The sequence below is a fragment of the Branchiostoma belcheri genome, unplaced genomic scaffold (assembly GCF_001625305.1).
Source record: "Branchiostoma belcheri isolate BF01 breed outbred unplaced genomic scaffold, Haploidv18h27 scaffold4, whole genome shotgun sequence".
Lineage (NCBI taxonomy): Eukaryota > Metazoa > Chordata > Leptocardii > Amphioxiformes > Branchiostomatidae > Branchiostoma > Branchiostoma belcheri.
Genome location: NW_017804020.1, coordinates 2637703 through 2655235, shown reverse-complemented (window position 1 = coordinate 2655235; position 17533 = coordinate 2637703). Strand labels below are relative to the sequence as shown.

At 41.4% G+C, this 17533-nt stretch overlaps 2 protein-coding genes across 3 annotated transcripts; both read right to left on the bottom strand.

Moving 5' to 3' along the window:
* Positions 1-719: 719 nt before the first annotated feature.
* LOC109476903 lies at positions 720-9127 on the bottom strand. The gene is made up of 13 exons (XM_019777920.1): positions 9103-9127; positions 8574-8722; positions 7639-7689; positions 6914-6955; positions 6385-6489; positions 6086-6118; positions 5892-5927; positions 5206-5309; positions 4704-4781; positions 3740-3811; positions 3183-3276; positions 2881-2961; positions 720-2079 (listed from the first exon to the last, which is right to left on the bottom strand). Exons 2-13 carry the CDS (start codon positions 8706-8708, stop codon positions 937-939), a joined length of 1974 nt encoding a protein of 657 aa, XP_019633479.1. The 5' UTR covers positions 8709-8722; positions 9103-9127; the 3' UTR covers positions 720-936.
* A 2707-nt stretch (positions 9128-11834) lies between these two features.
* On the bottom strand, positions 11835-15420 carry LOC109477052 (leucine-rich repeat extensin-like protein 5). Of its 2 annotated transcripts, none has more exons than XM_019778083.1 (2): positions 11983-15420; positions 11835-11876 (listed from the first exon to the last, which is right to left on the bottom strand). In XM_019778083.1, the coding sequence occupies exon 1, from the start codon at positions 14101-14103 to the stop codon at positions 12982-12984; it is 1122 nt and encodes a 373-aa protein (XP_019633642.1). In that variant the 5' UTR covers positions 14104-15420; the 3' UTR covers positions 11835-11876; positions 11983-12981. The 2 variants fall into 2 exon arrangements, with proteins under 2 accessions (XP_019633642.1, XP_019633641.1); XM_019778082.1 differs by lacking the exon at positions 11835-11876 and having other exon boundaries at positions 11898-12088; positions 12195-15420.
* Positions 15421-17533: the final 2113 nt, after the last annotated feature.

The following is a 17533-nucleotide window of genomic DNA, read 5'->3' as shown; positions in this document are numbered from 1 at the left end:
ACACAATCCACACACAAATACACCTGTACCTAGTGCTGAACACCATTACCACACCTGTCCTTGGTGCTGAACACCATTCGCACACAACACACGTCCCTGGTGCTGAACACCATCCACACACAAACATACCTGTCCTTGGTGCTGAACACCATCCACACACAACACACCTGTCCCTAGTGCTGAACACCAGTAATATACCTGTCCTTGGTGCTGAACACCATCCACACACAACACACCTGTTCCTGAACACCATTCACACACAACACACGTCCTTGGTGCTGAACACGATTCACACACAACACACCTGTCCCTGGTGCTGAACACCATTCACATACAACAAACCTGTCCTTGGTGCTGAACACCATCCACACACAACACACCTGTTCCTGAACACCATTCACACACAACACACGTCCTTGGTGCTGAACACGATTCACACACAACACACCTGTCCCTGGTGCTGAACACCATTCACATACAACAAACCTGTCCTTGGTGTGGAACACCGGCAACACGCAAACACTATAGTATGGTTGATACACAATACAAGAAATACAACAGACTTTTAGCTCCTTCAGAAAACATGTATATTGTATTCTACATGTTTCCAAAAACACGATCAGAGGCAGTTCTTAAACTGCGTCACAAATTAGAGTCTCTGCACACTTCTGATGTACATGTAAAAGCATAATAAAATACTTGTACTTGTCTCATTAAAATCTTTGTTTGGTAGATACATTTCTGGTATGTACATGTAGAGATGAAGTGGCACTGTAATGTATACATTCAGATGACAATTTTTGTGATGTGACATTGATGTTCATCTGCACTTTATACCAACATATGACTTAAAAGTCACAGAGTCGTCTCAAACTTTGTACAATAATTTACACTTATAAGAAAAATTCACAGGCTGCTGATGTAGCTTAAGCTTCATCAGTGTCGCACAGTGCTGAGTAGTCTGTAGCCTCTCTTAATCCTGTGGGTTAGCAGTGCCAACAGGAAACAAGGCTCCAACGCAACAGGTTCATCTCGGACAGTGTCCTCTCCCTCATTTGCAGGAGACGTGTTGACCTGCATGCTCATGGTGGAGTGGCTCATGTTTTTGCCCGACACAGCGGCCATGTCATTTGTTGACGACAGGTCAAGCGTGTTGGTGAGCTGACATCTCTGCCATGCTTTCTGCTGTACGGCCTGGGAATCTTTTGAATTGTCCAGCACACTTTCCAGCCCTCTGGGCTTACCTCCTCTCACCAAGGCTGGTTCACACCAAAACTTATGCGGTGCTTTCTTCTCAATCAGACATTCCAGTCCACGGGGTTCATCGGCTGCTGTAAAGTCCAGGAGGTTCATACTCGGCTCTCCAACCTCTTGGTACGTGGAAGGCTTCTCTGGTTTCCACCAGGAGGATGGTGCTCCAGGACTTTGTGGCTTCATGTCTCCGCTCATGTCTTCATGTCTCATGACTTTTGAATGTTCCTGTGGAGAAGCTGATCTGCGGTGAGAGGGAAGGTGCTCCTTGTATAAGGAATCTGACATAAGCCCTTCAAACGCATCTGGGATGTGTGGCTGCTTTTGTGCAGCATTTATGTTGTTTCCTAGGTTTGCATCACCTGAGGACAGGCTAGTCTTCTGTGTATCCTCGTCCTGCTCTTCATCATCTAGCATTGTCAGAGGGACCCCATTTAGCAGAATCTGGGGGACTTCAGATGGCGTCTTGTCTGCCTCGTCCTGCTCTTCAGTATCTATCAGTGTCAGAGGATCCCCATTCAGTAGAATCTGGGGGACTTCATCTGGGGTCTTGTTTGCCTCATCCTGCTCTTCAGCATGTAGCAGTGTCAGAGGATCCCCATTCAGTAGAATCTGGGGGACTTCAGATGGCGTCTTGTTTGCTTTGTTGTGCTGTTCAGCAGGTGCTAGTGGCAGGGGATCTCCCATCGCCAAAATCATGAGGGCATCAGACAGTGGCAGAGAAATGCCGTTCAGTGTAATCTGGGACACCTCCACCGCATTCATGTCTGTCTCGTCATGCTCTTCAGCATCTGGCACTTTGTTCTCTGCCTTCTCTGGCACTTCTGCCTAAAGAAGAAATTACAGCCAAACTTAAAATGTGTGAATATTCTGTGATGTGAACATTTCCTTATAATTTACTATCGTTTTAATTAATTAGAGAATTGTTGAAGAGGTTCATCAATCACGTCTGATTACAGCTAGTAGAATATTCTTCAATCAGTGACTCTTTTTGTATGGTAAAAACACATACCTCCCAATTTTTATGTCGACTGTACATCTTGATCAGGGAGTGACCTAGTCTCGCGGGAACACAAGACTATGTCGAGACTTGTGTGGTTGAAGGTTGGAAACTGCCCAAGTCCTATTTACCCCTACTCCGCAAGGAGGTGGGGGAGGCAGAAGATCCACCCAAGTCTCGTGTTTCGCGAGACTTAAGGTCACTCCTTGATCAAGATGTACAGTCAACATCGAAAATTTTGAGGTACATGTTAACTTTTTAACCTTACAAAAACAGTCACAGATTGAAGAATATTCTACTATTAACTGATTAGAGAATTGTTTTGAAATGCATTTTGTACTAGCATCATTTTTATAGCAAAAACTGTAGTGGCTTTTCAAGCAATGATTGTAGCGCAATAAACATGTACAGGTCTGAATTTTTTACTTACATGTGGCTCAATCTGCTCAGTTAGGTCAGTTAATTCAATTTTCCATATTGCATTAATACTTTGAGAGGTTTCTGAAAATATTCTCCAATACCACTTGTGGAATACATTTCTCTGACCAGAATAAATGCAATGACAGCTACAATGTAATAACATTATGATTGGAAGTGAAGAAAACAAAAATCAGTTTTATGATCCTTACCTGATTCCACAACTTTCTGCTTCCTGCTTCTGCCACCATTTCCTGCTGATGAGCCATTCTCTCATCATTGCCTTTTTTGATCTATTGAATAAAGAAATAAATAACTTTTGATTATCCTCTGGGAATTATGAAACTATCATGCAACCTTGAACATCATGTGTATTAAAGCATTGGTCAACTTATTCAGACATTTCTGTATATAGACATTGCGCATGGAAAATTTTTAACTTATCCCTCTGCATCTTACTCTTACCACTCTTGCATTACAAAGCCCAAACCAACCTTTTTTAAAAGTCACTTACCTTCTGTATGTCCTGATGGATAGGCCTTGGGTCATTCAGGACATTTTCGGCTTGCAGAGTTTGCGAGAGCATGTGTGGGCTGGCCTCGTCACATCTAAATGATGAAGATAGTACATGTTTATGTATACCACCATTAGGCCACACCAATTTAATTTCTTGGTTAACAGATTTTTCTACAAAAATAATGGAGCAGGTGGGCGAAAAAAAAAGAAGAAAAAAGGCTTAGGCATCCTATTATGGCCCAAAATGGTACGATAGGAGCCATGAAGTCAACATACCAGGCTGGTTCAAAATTTAAACAATGAATTATGAACTTTTAATGATACCATTACATTGAAAGATGAAGTAACTGTACAGTAACAACTAGGAAGAAAAAGACTATTTTCACCTGTTCGAGCATTTTGCAGTTGATTCTGAATTATTTTTTGCAAATAAGAAAAAATAAAGCGGGCGAATCCGTTAGCCAAGGAATTAAATAGGTGTGGCCTTATAATAGATGAAAAAAATAATGGGGGCAGATATTACAAACTTCTAAGGTTTGAAAAAAATTTACTCACCCTTTCTTTTCATCTTCCAGTTTAGCCACACGAGCCTTCAGTGACGCGATTTCCTGCTCTTTCTGGGAAATTCTGTTGTGGGGCACAGAATGGACTTGTCATGAAATTTGTTTCTATAACAAAAGTGTGCTCTTCCTAACGCTGCTAGTTACCGGGTACTACAACTTATTGAAACTGAAATTGGCTTGGAGGGACATGAACTTTTCTCAGTGATGTATGACAGTCAGTTGTGGCGAACTAACTTTGTATGCTCCCCCTCTACGGAGGATGAATAATGATGATGATGATGACAATGTATAAATGAATAATAAGATCTCCCTATCCTCTCCAACAAAAAAGTCTACTTAGGCCACACCAATTTAATTTGTTGGTTCTCGGAATCGCCTCTTCGTTTTTTTCTGATTTGCAATAAAAAAAAATTTGATTTTGGTCCTGAATCAACTGAAAAATGCTCATGTTTTGCCCCCCAACAGTTGAGGAAAGTCCTTTTCTTCCTAGTTGTTACAGTTTTCCCATCTATCATTGCAGTGGTTTGATTAAAAGTTCAAAATTCAATGTTTAAATTTTAACCCAGCCTTTTGTGTTGACTTAATGGCTCATTTTGTAGCATTTAAGCCTATAATAGGATGCCTAGACCTGTTTTTATTTTTATTTTTTTCGTCCTGTCGCTTCATATTTTTTCTGAAAAAATCCGAGAACCAACAAATTAAATTGGTGTGGCCTTATATCTAAAACTTCCTAGTGAGTGGGGCCTAGGAAAAAAACAGTTGTGTTTCCTGACTGACCCCACAAAAACCTGCCGACCCTAGACATTTTTTTCGGGTGGCCTAAACAAGACAAAGTAAACTGTGCAGTTAAGTGACTGAGTAAGTGGGTGAGTGAGTGATTGAGAATAGAGTGAGTGAGTGAGTGAGTGAGTGAGTGAGTAAGTAAGAGTTAGAGTGACAGGATGACCATATCTCACCTGTGCCGTGTGTTTGCCGCCTGATCTACCAGACGTTCCTCCAGCCCTTTGATCTTAGCTGCTGCCTCAGTACTCTCCCTGTCAGTGTAAAGAAGTACAGTTGAGTCTGTCTTTTGAACATGGCAAGAACAGATGAAGTCAATCATCTGATTTTACATACTAGAATGATTAGCTAGAATGGCTAGAATAAGGCCAAATTTGTTATGTTCTTTATTGTTCTAAAATTTTATGGTCAATTATGAACTTTTATTATACATATCATTTTGTTATTTACTAACTCATTTTCCAATGAATTACTAGTATACCCTAACTTTTGTCAGCCAGATTGCATTCAGCCTTTGAGCATGGGACATTCTTGGACTTTTCTAGGGTGTATTTGCATTTTACGTAAGTACTAATTATTTTCTGCGTCTGCAACTAGGTACTTTATTGTATATTTTAAAGTACTAGTTATAATGTATGTTAAAATGATGGTTTCAGTCAAGATTTGAAGATTACTCACTGTGTCTTTTCTGATTGTAGATCAGCCACACGAGCCTTCAGCTCACTCACCTCCTGGTCTTTCAAGGAAACCCTGTTGTGGTGCGCAGCATGGGAAACATTAAACTGTTAACAAATGGTTAAAAAAGTGTTTTTGGCAACCTCTCAGGGAGGTGCCTAAAGGTACAGTATTGTGTGCAATTTGCACACATACCTGGAAACCCTTGGAAAAACCTCTCTGTCCCAGATTCCCTTCTTTCTGTGGGCTTGTTCACTATACACTCAGGGGAGGAGTGCACTGTGTCTGTCGAGACTTAACAGGTACCAACTGAAGGCTTCCTCAAAATCATGAAATCATGGCAGTGCCATGCAAACAATAACCCTAACAGCAACCACCGTGGGCATGGCAATGTATATTTTCATTGCCAGTCTTGTTTTCAGCTTGTGTCTGTGATTGATCTACTGAAGCTATTGGCTAGGTAGTCTAGTCAGGTTTAAGGCCTTTGGGAAAGGCACATTAAACCTCACAGACGTATTCTCAGATCAGAGTCCTGTTTAAAGAGAGCCACACCTTGAGCATGTATAGATTCTATTGCACTTATCAAAATGACTAGTGGATCAAATCTTGCTTCCATGTGAAACCTGTGTTTTAACTGTAACTAAAATTAACTGTTGTTCTGTGCATCAAGAAAGTGTACAAAAACTCACCTGTTCTGGAAGGATGATTCTACTTCCAGGATCATTCTGAGGAAAAACCATTAAAGAATTAATTTAAGCATCTTTGAATTTACAGCTTATTTAGCGAATCTGAGAACGGATTCAGTATATGGTGGGGGCAAGTTCCTAATTTAGCAAATATGATTTCAACTGCAAGATAAATAACGTTATATTTGTAAACTTACGTGGAGTTTGCCTCCAGCCATCTTGCGAACTCCCTAGAGTAGAAACAATTCATAACAAATGTTACAGATATGTCAACAAACATATCTATCATTATAATTATACTGGGCACCTCAGTCAAAGATAGAAATATTAGACATGACACATGAGAGATTTAGAAATGGCAAACTTTATTACGTTCTTTGAAGTTCTCATTTCTTATTCTACATGTAAAATTTTATGAAACCTCACATTCACTGCATCATAAAAATGATTTTCTCTACAGATGGATATTTTATATATGGAGAGATATTTTCAGCACCAAGGGCAGGTCATATGTCAATAGAAGCCGAAGATAAATGATTGTTCTTACGTCATAATCAGATTCTCCTGCTTGTGTGTTGCGTGTACTTGTTCTTGTAGCCTCCTATAGAAATCAAGCACAATGTATGAAACTGGACAATGATGAGGTATATCTCATAAGTCAATACTTTTTATTTTTACGACAGTATATCAGAATGGAGAAGAGAATGTATTTTATGTACCGGTATATATTTATTATTTATTGAGTCCACTAGATTGAGACTTTCCAATGCTTTCTTGACACTTTTTAATCACAGCTGCCTAAAATGCTAGCCTCCTTTTCAGGCGTTCCCGGATCGGCGGGGGTTTTTTTTCGGGGGGGGGGGGAGTTTTTGGATCAAACGTAGATCGCACGCAATAGAAGCCGGAAAACCCTACATATGCACGCAATAGAAGCTCCAGCCGGCAACCCTACATACATCTATTAAAATGCCTTCAATTCAAGAAGATGTAAACATGTAAAAATGCTTTAATATGCCTTATATTACCTGATCGCCAGGCATGTATATTGTTGCGTTGTGTGCAACAGGCTGAAAGAAAAAGAGGCAACATTAGGCAATGAACATCTCAGCCCAGTAACATGCAGCATCATTTATCTATGTCACATGTTGCAGGGTTCGAAATCCATTTTTGGGAATATGTGTATTGGTGCACCCAACTTAATGAATTGGGTGCACAAAATTATTGTGTTATATATATATATGTATATGAATAATCACAATGTTACTAAAAATTTATGTTTCAATTCTAAAGAAAAGTACTTAGTCTAGTACTATAACTTATATGAATGATTTTTTCTTCATTTTCCTGACACCTAGATGTTAATAATATACTGTATACTATACATTTTATATGTAAAAATGTTAAAAGATCTTTAAATACGTAAACCTATGCAAATATTTGGGTGCACCCTCACGGAAAAGATCATGGGTGCACAGCTCCAAACATGGGTGCACTAAGGTTTGTTTGTTTGTTTATTACGATCCCCATTAGTGCTTAAAAGCACTATTCTTCCTGGGGTCAAGGTGCACATGCAACCAGTATTTCCATCTGTGTTGCATCATTCATCATTGTGTGCTATATATCTCTTGATTCTAAATGCTTCTTGATTTGGTTATCAACAACAGATAATAAATGACATGGTTGACAATATTGTGGTAGTTGCAGACTAAATGTTTTCCTAAATGTATTTCTATATAGAGTTGTTCCTTACCTCTGGAGGCCTTTCTGGTTTTCTTTCAGAGCATCTGTGCGCTCTTTTAGGCTGTGAAAGGAAAAGATTAGCATTATTGAGTGAATGAGTGTGAGAGTGTGATTGAGTGAGTGAGTGAGTGAGTGAGTGAGTGAGTGAGTGAGTGAGTGAGTGAGTGAGTGAGTGAGTGAGTGAGTGAGTGAGTGAGAGTGGGTGGTATAAATGCACTTTACTATTTGTAAATGTCAAAATACTTGCAAGGACAACGATTGCAAATATTTCATAGTGACACTATCTAGTCTTTCACATTTCATTTTCCTAGAAATATCCATTTAAAGCCCCCTTCAAAAAAGTACTGGACATATGAACTATGTAAAGTAGACATGAATGTACAACAATACATTTGTTTCAGTACATTGTAATATTTCTGATCTCTGACTATTTCTGACTTCATGTGCTAGCTAAAGCTGACTAAAACTGAGTTCTTACTCTTGTAACGCAGGTTCTGTGCTGCCTGTGTCAGTTGGCTGAATAAGAAAGGGAATGCGCTACAATAAGCAAACATATAAACAAAACATAGAAAAGAAAGTAAACCTTTGGTAAACAATTCAAATCATACTTATACTGCTTTCAATTAAACTGACCCAATGGCAACATTGTTACAAATTATAACATGCACATTTCCATGTAAAAAATCCAAATAAATTGAAGGTTATAAAACGTTGACGTAAGTTTTGTATCTTTTTTGTCCTAAAGAAACAAACTTGTGGCATTGTCATTTGATATAGCAAGTTAACAACCTATCTAGTTAAACATCCACAGAAGCTAACCGTTACGCAACGTGAATCATAACAAATGATGAACTAACTAATGTTACAACGTAAGTTGACAAATGAAAACAACACGAGCGGTACACCGGCGGTTGAAAAACTCCCCAAAACGAACATGAAACTTACCATGGCCTCAGCACCAACTTCCAGGTCGTCTTCAGACCCTGTGTTCTTCAGTTTTCGGCTCATACTCTCAACGTTAACGCTGTCGTCAGACTGTTCAGTTGACATCGTCGTCGCCATTGGTCGACTTCTCAACATAGATGATAGAACGCCTACAGATGTCATAAAAAAAAAAACTCATGTAAAACAGCCTTCAGGATAAACTACATGATGTTTCTAAATCTTGAAACGTTGCGAAAAATAACTAAGTGTATATGGTTATGTTTGTCTGGTTCCATAGGTGTAAAATATGTTATCTTTGTTATGGATAGTCCAAATGACCTTGGTGGCCGTAACCTTGTTCTATCCATTCAGCGCCAAAATGAAAAATGTTTTTCAGAGCATTTTCAACAAAACACTCCGCCTTTTGTCTCCCTAATGTTCCTTCTATGTGTTAAAAGACCTTACAAGTAACATCTGACTATGACTTGCGGTTTTTCGTGAATATTTTCGTGATTTTTCCGCCTAGAAACGGAGAGAAAAAAAAACCAACCTGCTCAAATGCTGGCTAGTGTCATCTGTGGGAGTAAATAGAACCCGTGTCCATGGCAACAGGAGCAAAGATGGCGGATCGAACGCAGGGAGGAATGAACTTGAAAATCCTGCGTTGAACAGGAAAAAATCCTTTTTAATTGTATTATTTGTAAACGCTTTGCATACCCAAGACGTTCTCTGGTTTGCAATTATATCTTTTCGGAATCCTTTCATATAGTTGATCGCTAGGATAACTTGAGGGAATATCAAATGATGTTTTTGATATCATGTCTTGTGGTCATTCCTGTATAACTTACAGCGGACGCGCACGATTGTGACAACCAGGTTGCGTAGTTTGGCGTATCGTCACTTGCTTTGGCCTTTGACGTACTCAATACAAGGTTAGTTCTTTGTTATTCTTCTTCTTCTTTTTTTGCTTTAAAACCCGTTGTTGTTTTGTCTCTGAAGCGTGTTGATGATAATATCAGTATTTATAATTAATTATATCCAAACACCGAGAAGTTCGCCGAAGCAACCGGGACGAAATGCTGTTGTTGAAATCAACACAACACACGCATGGTAACTTCGCGCGAACCGTCTAAAAGCGTCCTCTAGCAATTAGCATACAAAATACACCCAATGGAACTTGGTCCTGGCGTTAACATCGTTCTTGATATTTAACGTTAATCTCCGTTTACCGTGATTTGTATGAAAAGGTTCCCAGCGAGCTGGCTGACGTTCTCCAACTTTTTTCCGATCCCATAAGATAATTTATATGTGCCACGCCGTTTCTTATAGTCACTTGAACTTGGGAAGTGGCAAAGAAGTTGTGATTTAGTAGTTAAGTCCCTGAACAGAATTAGTATGGCAAAAGAGCAGTCCAATCTTTTTGAACCTAGGCCTCCTTCATCCAATGAAGTATTTCCCATAGCCTTATGACTTTACATTTTCTATGCGTGGCGTGCCTGTAACCAGTGTATGTGTGTTTTTATTTGTTATCTACACATCGCCGCGAGTTCATATTTCTGGGGAAATAATGAGCTCTGTTTCATCAGACTGTGGCTTTTCTGTGTGGCTTTTCTCCACGCTTTTCTCCCCGCTTTTCATTTTCTTTGAGATTGAATTTGTCTTCGTAATTTGCACACCTGTAAAAACGCATTTGGTTTGGTCCCTTCAAAAGGGTGGTTTGGTACGACGAGAATTCTCTGGGATGTTATTTTTGTGCAAATTTCACTTCAGCGCTAATAACTGTTACCTTCTCGACTTTATATCGGCGGAATGTCTTTCTAAAACGTACAGCAGAATGTTGCGACCTTTTCGCGGTAGAAAATTTAATTTGATTTGATTTGAATTATGCCGTTCTCGTGATGTTCTGAGGAGAAAATGCGGATGTTCCCGACCTGGTGAATTTTCGAGAACACCAGAAATGGCGATGTAACAAACGTTCTTTCTGCGTGGGTAGGATTTGGGCTAACTTACGATTACAGTTACGATTACGGTTACGATTACGGTTACAATCCTTAGACTCTCACTCTAAGGCACAAGTTACTAGACTCTCACTCTAAGTAACACCAAAGCCAGGTCGATTTATATTTGATGTGACTTTATTGACTAACTGCGGTATGAGATACAAAGCGATGCAACATATAATGAAAGTACAAATACAAAGTTATACAACGGAACAGTTACAGAGTGAAACACAATACTAAAAGTAGACAAAGACTGAGAACGGAAACCAATTACCTGTACAGTCGAGTGCGTTGCAGGGAAAACTACTATACTAAACTACTACTAACCTAAACCGGTGTGCTGGAACGGAGCTTCCGAGAGGTGAAGAACCTGGATCTAGGGCGCGTCCCGCTATTTTATAGTGCGCGCGGAAGGGCGGAGCAACATCTGCATGGCGGAGGCGTGGTCAGGCTTTAGCCAATGACGCGTCTGGGTCACGTGCTCTCACCACGTGACCCCAGACTGTCTAACGCAGTGATTGGCCTGTTACACCATCCCCCGCCACACGTAATGATGCTCCCGCATCATTAGCTTAACTAAGTAACTAACTAACTACCTAAATAAATCCGAACGTTACAGAAGAAAACCAACTGACGTAATCTTCAATCAACTGAAACATCGCGATTTCAACTAACACTCGGTCAACATAATAGCAGAAAACCAATAAAACCAATACAATGCAATACAAAACGGAAATGAAATAAAACATAAGCCTAACACATCTCGCAAGGCCAACCCTGTTATCGTCGTGCAAAACAAAAGCGCAGCATAACTTACAGCAATCATCAATAAACATTAGTATCCAGCATAGGTCAAAACAATAAACAATACACCTACTCAAAATACAGCATATAAACCAAGCAATAATCAGTGCACATAATCGAATGCAGTACAATGTATAATCAAAGCAATAATCAATACACAATCAAATACAGTAGAAAGCAAAACAACCAGAGTACACAAAAGGGTACAGCATAAGGCGATTCTATCATTCGGGCACGTAAGCAAATACAACATCCGCAACGTAACACCAGTTAAATACATAAACAAAGTCAAAATACAGGATCAGCAAAGCAATCATGAGAATAAGACATCGGGCAGGAGATCAGCAATCAAAGAAAACAATTATTTCTCCACATTTCAATAACAACCGGTTTGACAGGCATAAAAATTTTACCAGATTTCAGATCAGATCAGGTTTCCACCACCAGAACATACTTAACATACTAAACTTACATACCAAAGTTTACCAAAGTCCGGGGTCGCTTTGACCACCGGACATAACTAATACAACAAACTCTTACCAGAGTACAGGATCGTCTTAACCACTGGACATACCAATTATACCAAAGTTACCAAAGTCCAGGGTCGTTTACGATCAGTTTCAAACCTAATATAACAAACTCTTACCAGAGTACAGGATCGTCTTAACCACTGGACATACCAATTATACCAAAGTTACCAAAGTCCAGGGTCGTTTACGATCAGTTTCAAACCTAATATAACAAACTCTTACCAGAGTACAGGATCGTCTTAACCACTGGACGTACCAATTATACCAAAGTTACCAAAGTCCAGGGTCGTTTACGATCAGTTTCAAACCAGAACATACCTAATTATAACAAACTCTTATCAGAGTACAGGATCGTCGACGACCATTTTAAAACCAAAGCAAATCAAATATACTTAGCACAGACAGACCATTTCTAACCCGGTCGAGACAGTTAGAGCGTTTTTGCTCGGGAGCCCACCGTGTTTTGCGGGGGTTCCATGACTGCAGGACGGGGAGGGGACTAGGAGCGCCCAACGTTCGGAAGGGACAACGGGACCCATCGAGGAGAAGAACGAGGAAACCCCACTACCTAACTCCCTGGGAAGTTGGTCGTAAAACAAGCTACGATTCCTACCTTGCTGATCCATAGAATACCTGATCTCATCGAAAAAGGGAAAATATTTCCGCATCTTATTCAAAAAGAAAATACACAGTGAAATAAAAAACGAGAAAGGAAAACTTTTCCAATCGTAGACGGAGGTCCGTTAATGGAAAAGGTGAGTTTTGCGCGACCCCAAGGGAAGAGACTAGCAGCGTGATACTGCGGTACACGTCAAGAGGACGAGAAACTTGCCCTATGCTCATACAATTACTAGTACTAGAAAGAGTGGTGGCCCTGACGGGAAGAGTGCTAGTCGCCCGCACTCCCCCGTGGTAAGCGAACCCACAGAGACCCCTAGGCTTGGTGGGGTGGCAGAGGTTTCTCGTTCCAAATTTGGACGTGACAAAAAGGAAAACAAGGGGTACTTGAACGTCACCAACTACACATACATGGAACCTCAGACGAAAGGAAAAATTTACTTTTCAGTAGTTACATGGACATAATAACCATAAACACTAAATAGAGAAACTTTCCAGTTTTGGTGGGCGATTGAAGGCCCGAACTAAGGATGACATCAGGTGGGTGACTGGGCTCCAGCTTTTAGGCGAGGAGTCGTGAGCTACGGACCTCAAGGGAGGGGGCGAGGGGTCCACCTCGAGCGATTCCCCCCGGGGACCCGGCCTATCCGAAGGAGGGCCCTGGCCAGTAAGCCCCTCGTCCTGAAAACAATCCTGGCATACGTTGGGGTGGAGATGGTCTGTCTCGCTATCACTATAACTAAGAGGAACATGGTCTGGTATAGAAATGGAAGTGTTCATGTATTCTGGACGGTTCTGACGACGGCTGGGTCGTCGCCGTGGAGATGTGGTGGGAACGGTAGTACTGGTGGTTGGCAGGACAGGCACAGGCGGCGTTACTGACGTCCGCGGGACAGGCACAGGCGGCGTTACTGACGTTCGCGGGACAGGCACAGGCGGCGTTACGGGAGACTCGGCCCGGGCCGCCCCTGGCGTCGGCAGCAGGACAGAAACCGGTGGCGGGACATGAATGTCAGTCGCTGGCGCAGACGGTAGGACAGGTGTCACCGGAGTCAGTACTGGTGTCCCCCGGGGATCGGAGTTAGGTGAAGCTGGAAAGGAAGAAGAAGAGGGTCCCGCGGACCGAAGTCCACGCGGGGTTACTGGTCCCGACCCGGAGTGGGCGGTGGTCGCGTCAGCTGGTGCGGGAGTGTCGCTGTCGCTGCGGATAGGGAGAGATGGTGGATGGTTATTGGGGCCCTTATGGCCCGGACTACATCTCAGTGGACACTGTCTTTTCCAGTGACCAAGTCGGCTACACAAGAAACATGGATGAGTCCGTGGCGACCTGGTTCCCCTGTATTTACTGGAGGAATGGTTACTGGCAAGACACACAACCAGTCGGCACAGTGTTGTAATTTGTTCTTGTTGTGTGCGTTGCACTTCTAATACAGCTCGGCCAAGTGCGGCCATCAAACTACTGAGTACTGGAATTTGAGAACACGAGAATTTGGAGCAATTTGGGATGGAAACAGGTATCGGCGACCTTACACTTGGGCCAGGCGAAGACCATATTATGCCCTGACCCTGGTAGGCACCAAAAACAGACTGTCCTCTCATGTCAGAAATCTAGTTATACGCGGGACTGAAATATAACAACAGACGAGACAACAGACCTATGAAATTGATTGACACCAATTTTCTGTCGACGTTACACAGGACCCGTGCAAACTAACAGATGAATGCTGATTATTTAAACCGGCTATGTTTGCATTAGCAACAACCAAGTAAAACAACGAACGGGCAACAATACAACATCAGCCACGTGGAATTAATGAGTCGGACGACAAAGAAGAGAAGTCGACAATAGACAAGACAAACCACCCTAAATCCGCACAAGCAAAGGATTAGGCAAGGGGTCACAAGTTTCAAGTAAACGATGACCAAAAACCAACAACAAAAAGATCAAACAAGGATCATCACCAAACAATAAACACTTGGCCAAACACAGACTTTACGGGGTCAACATTACAGTTACATCAGTAGTAGACAAAACTTGCGACTTCCTACAAGTCGTACAATCAATCCAAGAAGATCAAACAAGAATGCATAAATTCATCAACGGACAATCCAATCAAGACGGAGCATAAGACAGTAACCATCTCCGGGCTAGAAAGAACAACATAGTAATCAATAACGGCAACAACAACAGAGTCTACTCATCCACACGTCCAAACAGGTCAAGACTGCAGAAATGTGACAAACGGTACCGAGAACAAACATGTGCATAGTTACAACAATTGGGCAGAGAAAAAAAAACAGGGAAATTTTGATTAGATTACAACACAGCGTCAACAATGCAAAAACAACATGTATTAATTTGGAAAAAAAAACACGCCAAGGTGGAATGCAACAGAGAGTCGGCGACACAAAGCGACGCCGAGATTGGTGTGGTGCCGGGCAAGACGATGCAGACGATTCACAGGTAAGTGGCCGCCGAATGGAAATTTGGTCCTAACGACGACGGGCGACGGCCGTCTGACTTACAAGAAAGTGAGAACTAAAAAACAGAGGATTTGCGGTGAATCACAAGGGGTTCACAGGTAAGTGTCGACGTCGGCCGAATGGAAAAGTAGCAATGGAACGCCGAGCTGTCTGACTGACAAGGAGGTGCTAACAAAAAACAGAAGTTTTACGGCGATTTACAAAGGTTGGGAATAGCCAGGTGAATAGCCAGGCGAGTACAAGATTTGGAAGCGTACAAAATTTGGAAGCTTCTGGAGCCAATTGTAACTACGAATCAGAGAATAGAAAAAAAAATCGAGGTTCTGCGGGCCAAAATAACAGCACAGATAAAATTATAGGCGGTGCTGGGGAATCACAACACACAGCGAAAGGAGCAAAGTAGCAATTAATCGGAACAGAACGAAAGAGGTAGATGTGACGCTTAGTCGAGGGTCGAAACACAAGCGAGAAAAAAAAAATTGTACAGAGAACCAAACTAAATTTTGGTCAGATGTGGGTCAGATATAACTTTTGCAGCAAGGTCGGGCCGGGCAAGGGGACAATTTTACAAAGGCCAGGTGCAACAACACAGCTTCAAAATACAATTCGTGTATACCAGGACCAAAAGTACAAGAACAAAACGGATTCTATGGAAATTACAATTCTATATACCGCAGTAGGCAAAGGTCACAGCGCAAATATAATTCCGTGTGGGAACCATGTAACAAACGTTCTTTCTGCGTGGGTAGGATTTGGGCTAACTTACGATTACAGTTACGATTACGGTTACAATCCTTAGACTCTCACTCTAAGGCACAAGTTACTAGACTCTCACTCTAAGTAACACCAAAGCCAGGTCGATTTATATTTGATGTGACTTTATTGACTAACTGCGGTAGATACAAAGCGATGCAACATATAATGAAAGTACAAATACAAAGTTATACAACGGAACAGTTACAGAGTGAAACACAATACTAAAAGTAGACAAAGACTGAGAACGGAAACCAATTACCTGTACAGTCGAGTGCGTTGCAGGGAAAACTACTATACTAAACTACTACTAACCTAAACCGGTGTGCTGGAACGGAGCTTCCGAGAGGTGAAGAACCTGGATCTAGGGCGCGTCCCGCTATTTTATAGTGCGCGCGGAAGGGCGGAGCAACATCTGCATGGCGGAGGCGTGGTCAGGCTTTAGCCAATGACGCGTCTGGGTCACGTGCTCTCACCACGTGACCCCAGACTGTCTAACGCAGTGATTGGCCTGTTACAGCGAGACAGAGGGTGCACGTGGTTCAACGGCGACTTCGCTTTTCGTACAGGTAAACAACAAACCATTTGGCTATCATTGTTCCCTAGCAAACAACATATTGTCATATTTAACAACTTATATTCAGAAAGAAATTATTTAGTTGCGTCATTGTGTACTAGAATGGAGCAGGGCCTTGACTCGTCTGGAATGATCGACTGTCATATACATTTTGCCGGGTATCAAGGAAAGGAAATGAACGAACGAACTTTATTGTTACAACGTACTACAAGACAGATCTACCCTACAATTATAACTACAAAAATTATCGATGACAGGATTTGGTCTCTCTTTCATGTGGAAGCAATTGACCTCAAAACATTTGTGAGATGTAAAAATCATAATGAGATCGTCGTTGTTCAGGCTTTCATGAGAGGTGCTTGCCTATTGGCTGTTGTTAACTTAATTACCAAATTCAAATTTTGCTGGTGATGAACAGGTGGGCCCGGCAGCTGTGCGTGATACACGCGGTTCCAAGATGGCGAGTGTCGCATGGAACTCGGAGAGAACTCTCTGCCCAGAAAGACGCGACAAGTCCGCTTTTTGGTGGTAAGTTGCACTGAACTTTGTCTTAATTACTCTATGGACTAATGCAGACAAACCTCCTTGAAGTGAACTGAAACAAAAACACAGAATTTCGAAAATTACTTGCAAGAACTGTTCCCCCGTATTTAATGCTGCACTAAGTCAATTTCCCGCATGGGGCGCTGCCGCGTGGTCTGATCAAACAGAGCTCATTATTTCAAGTACACCAGCAGTGCTTACATTTTTAGATGAATGATGATGGTACATGTATAGTATTGATAGAAATTATAGGTTCTATTTAAAAATAAGTATTCTCTACCTGATTAAAGGAATCAGAACGTTGTTGCTCATTTATGGAGTGAATGAGTTGAGCTTTTTGACTGTTTTCTCCATTAACCACTAATATATATGACGTGGTACCAGTTCCATTATTGGCTTTACCGGTATCACTGTTCATTGTTTATGCTTGACCACCTCTATTTCTTCCCACAAATGTGTATTATGATTATTATAAGTGTTTGTCCAAATGTTTTATGAATGTTTTTAATTTGAAATGGGTGAGGTAGCCATATCGACACTTGTTGGTACCACCAGTTGTGTGATTTTATATTTTGCATTACCTGGAACACCAAATTAGATTTTTGACATGTTGTTAACAATTTTTTTAAAAATCAAAATGTTTTATTTGTGAAGGGCACACTACATGCATTC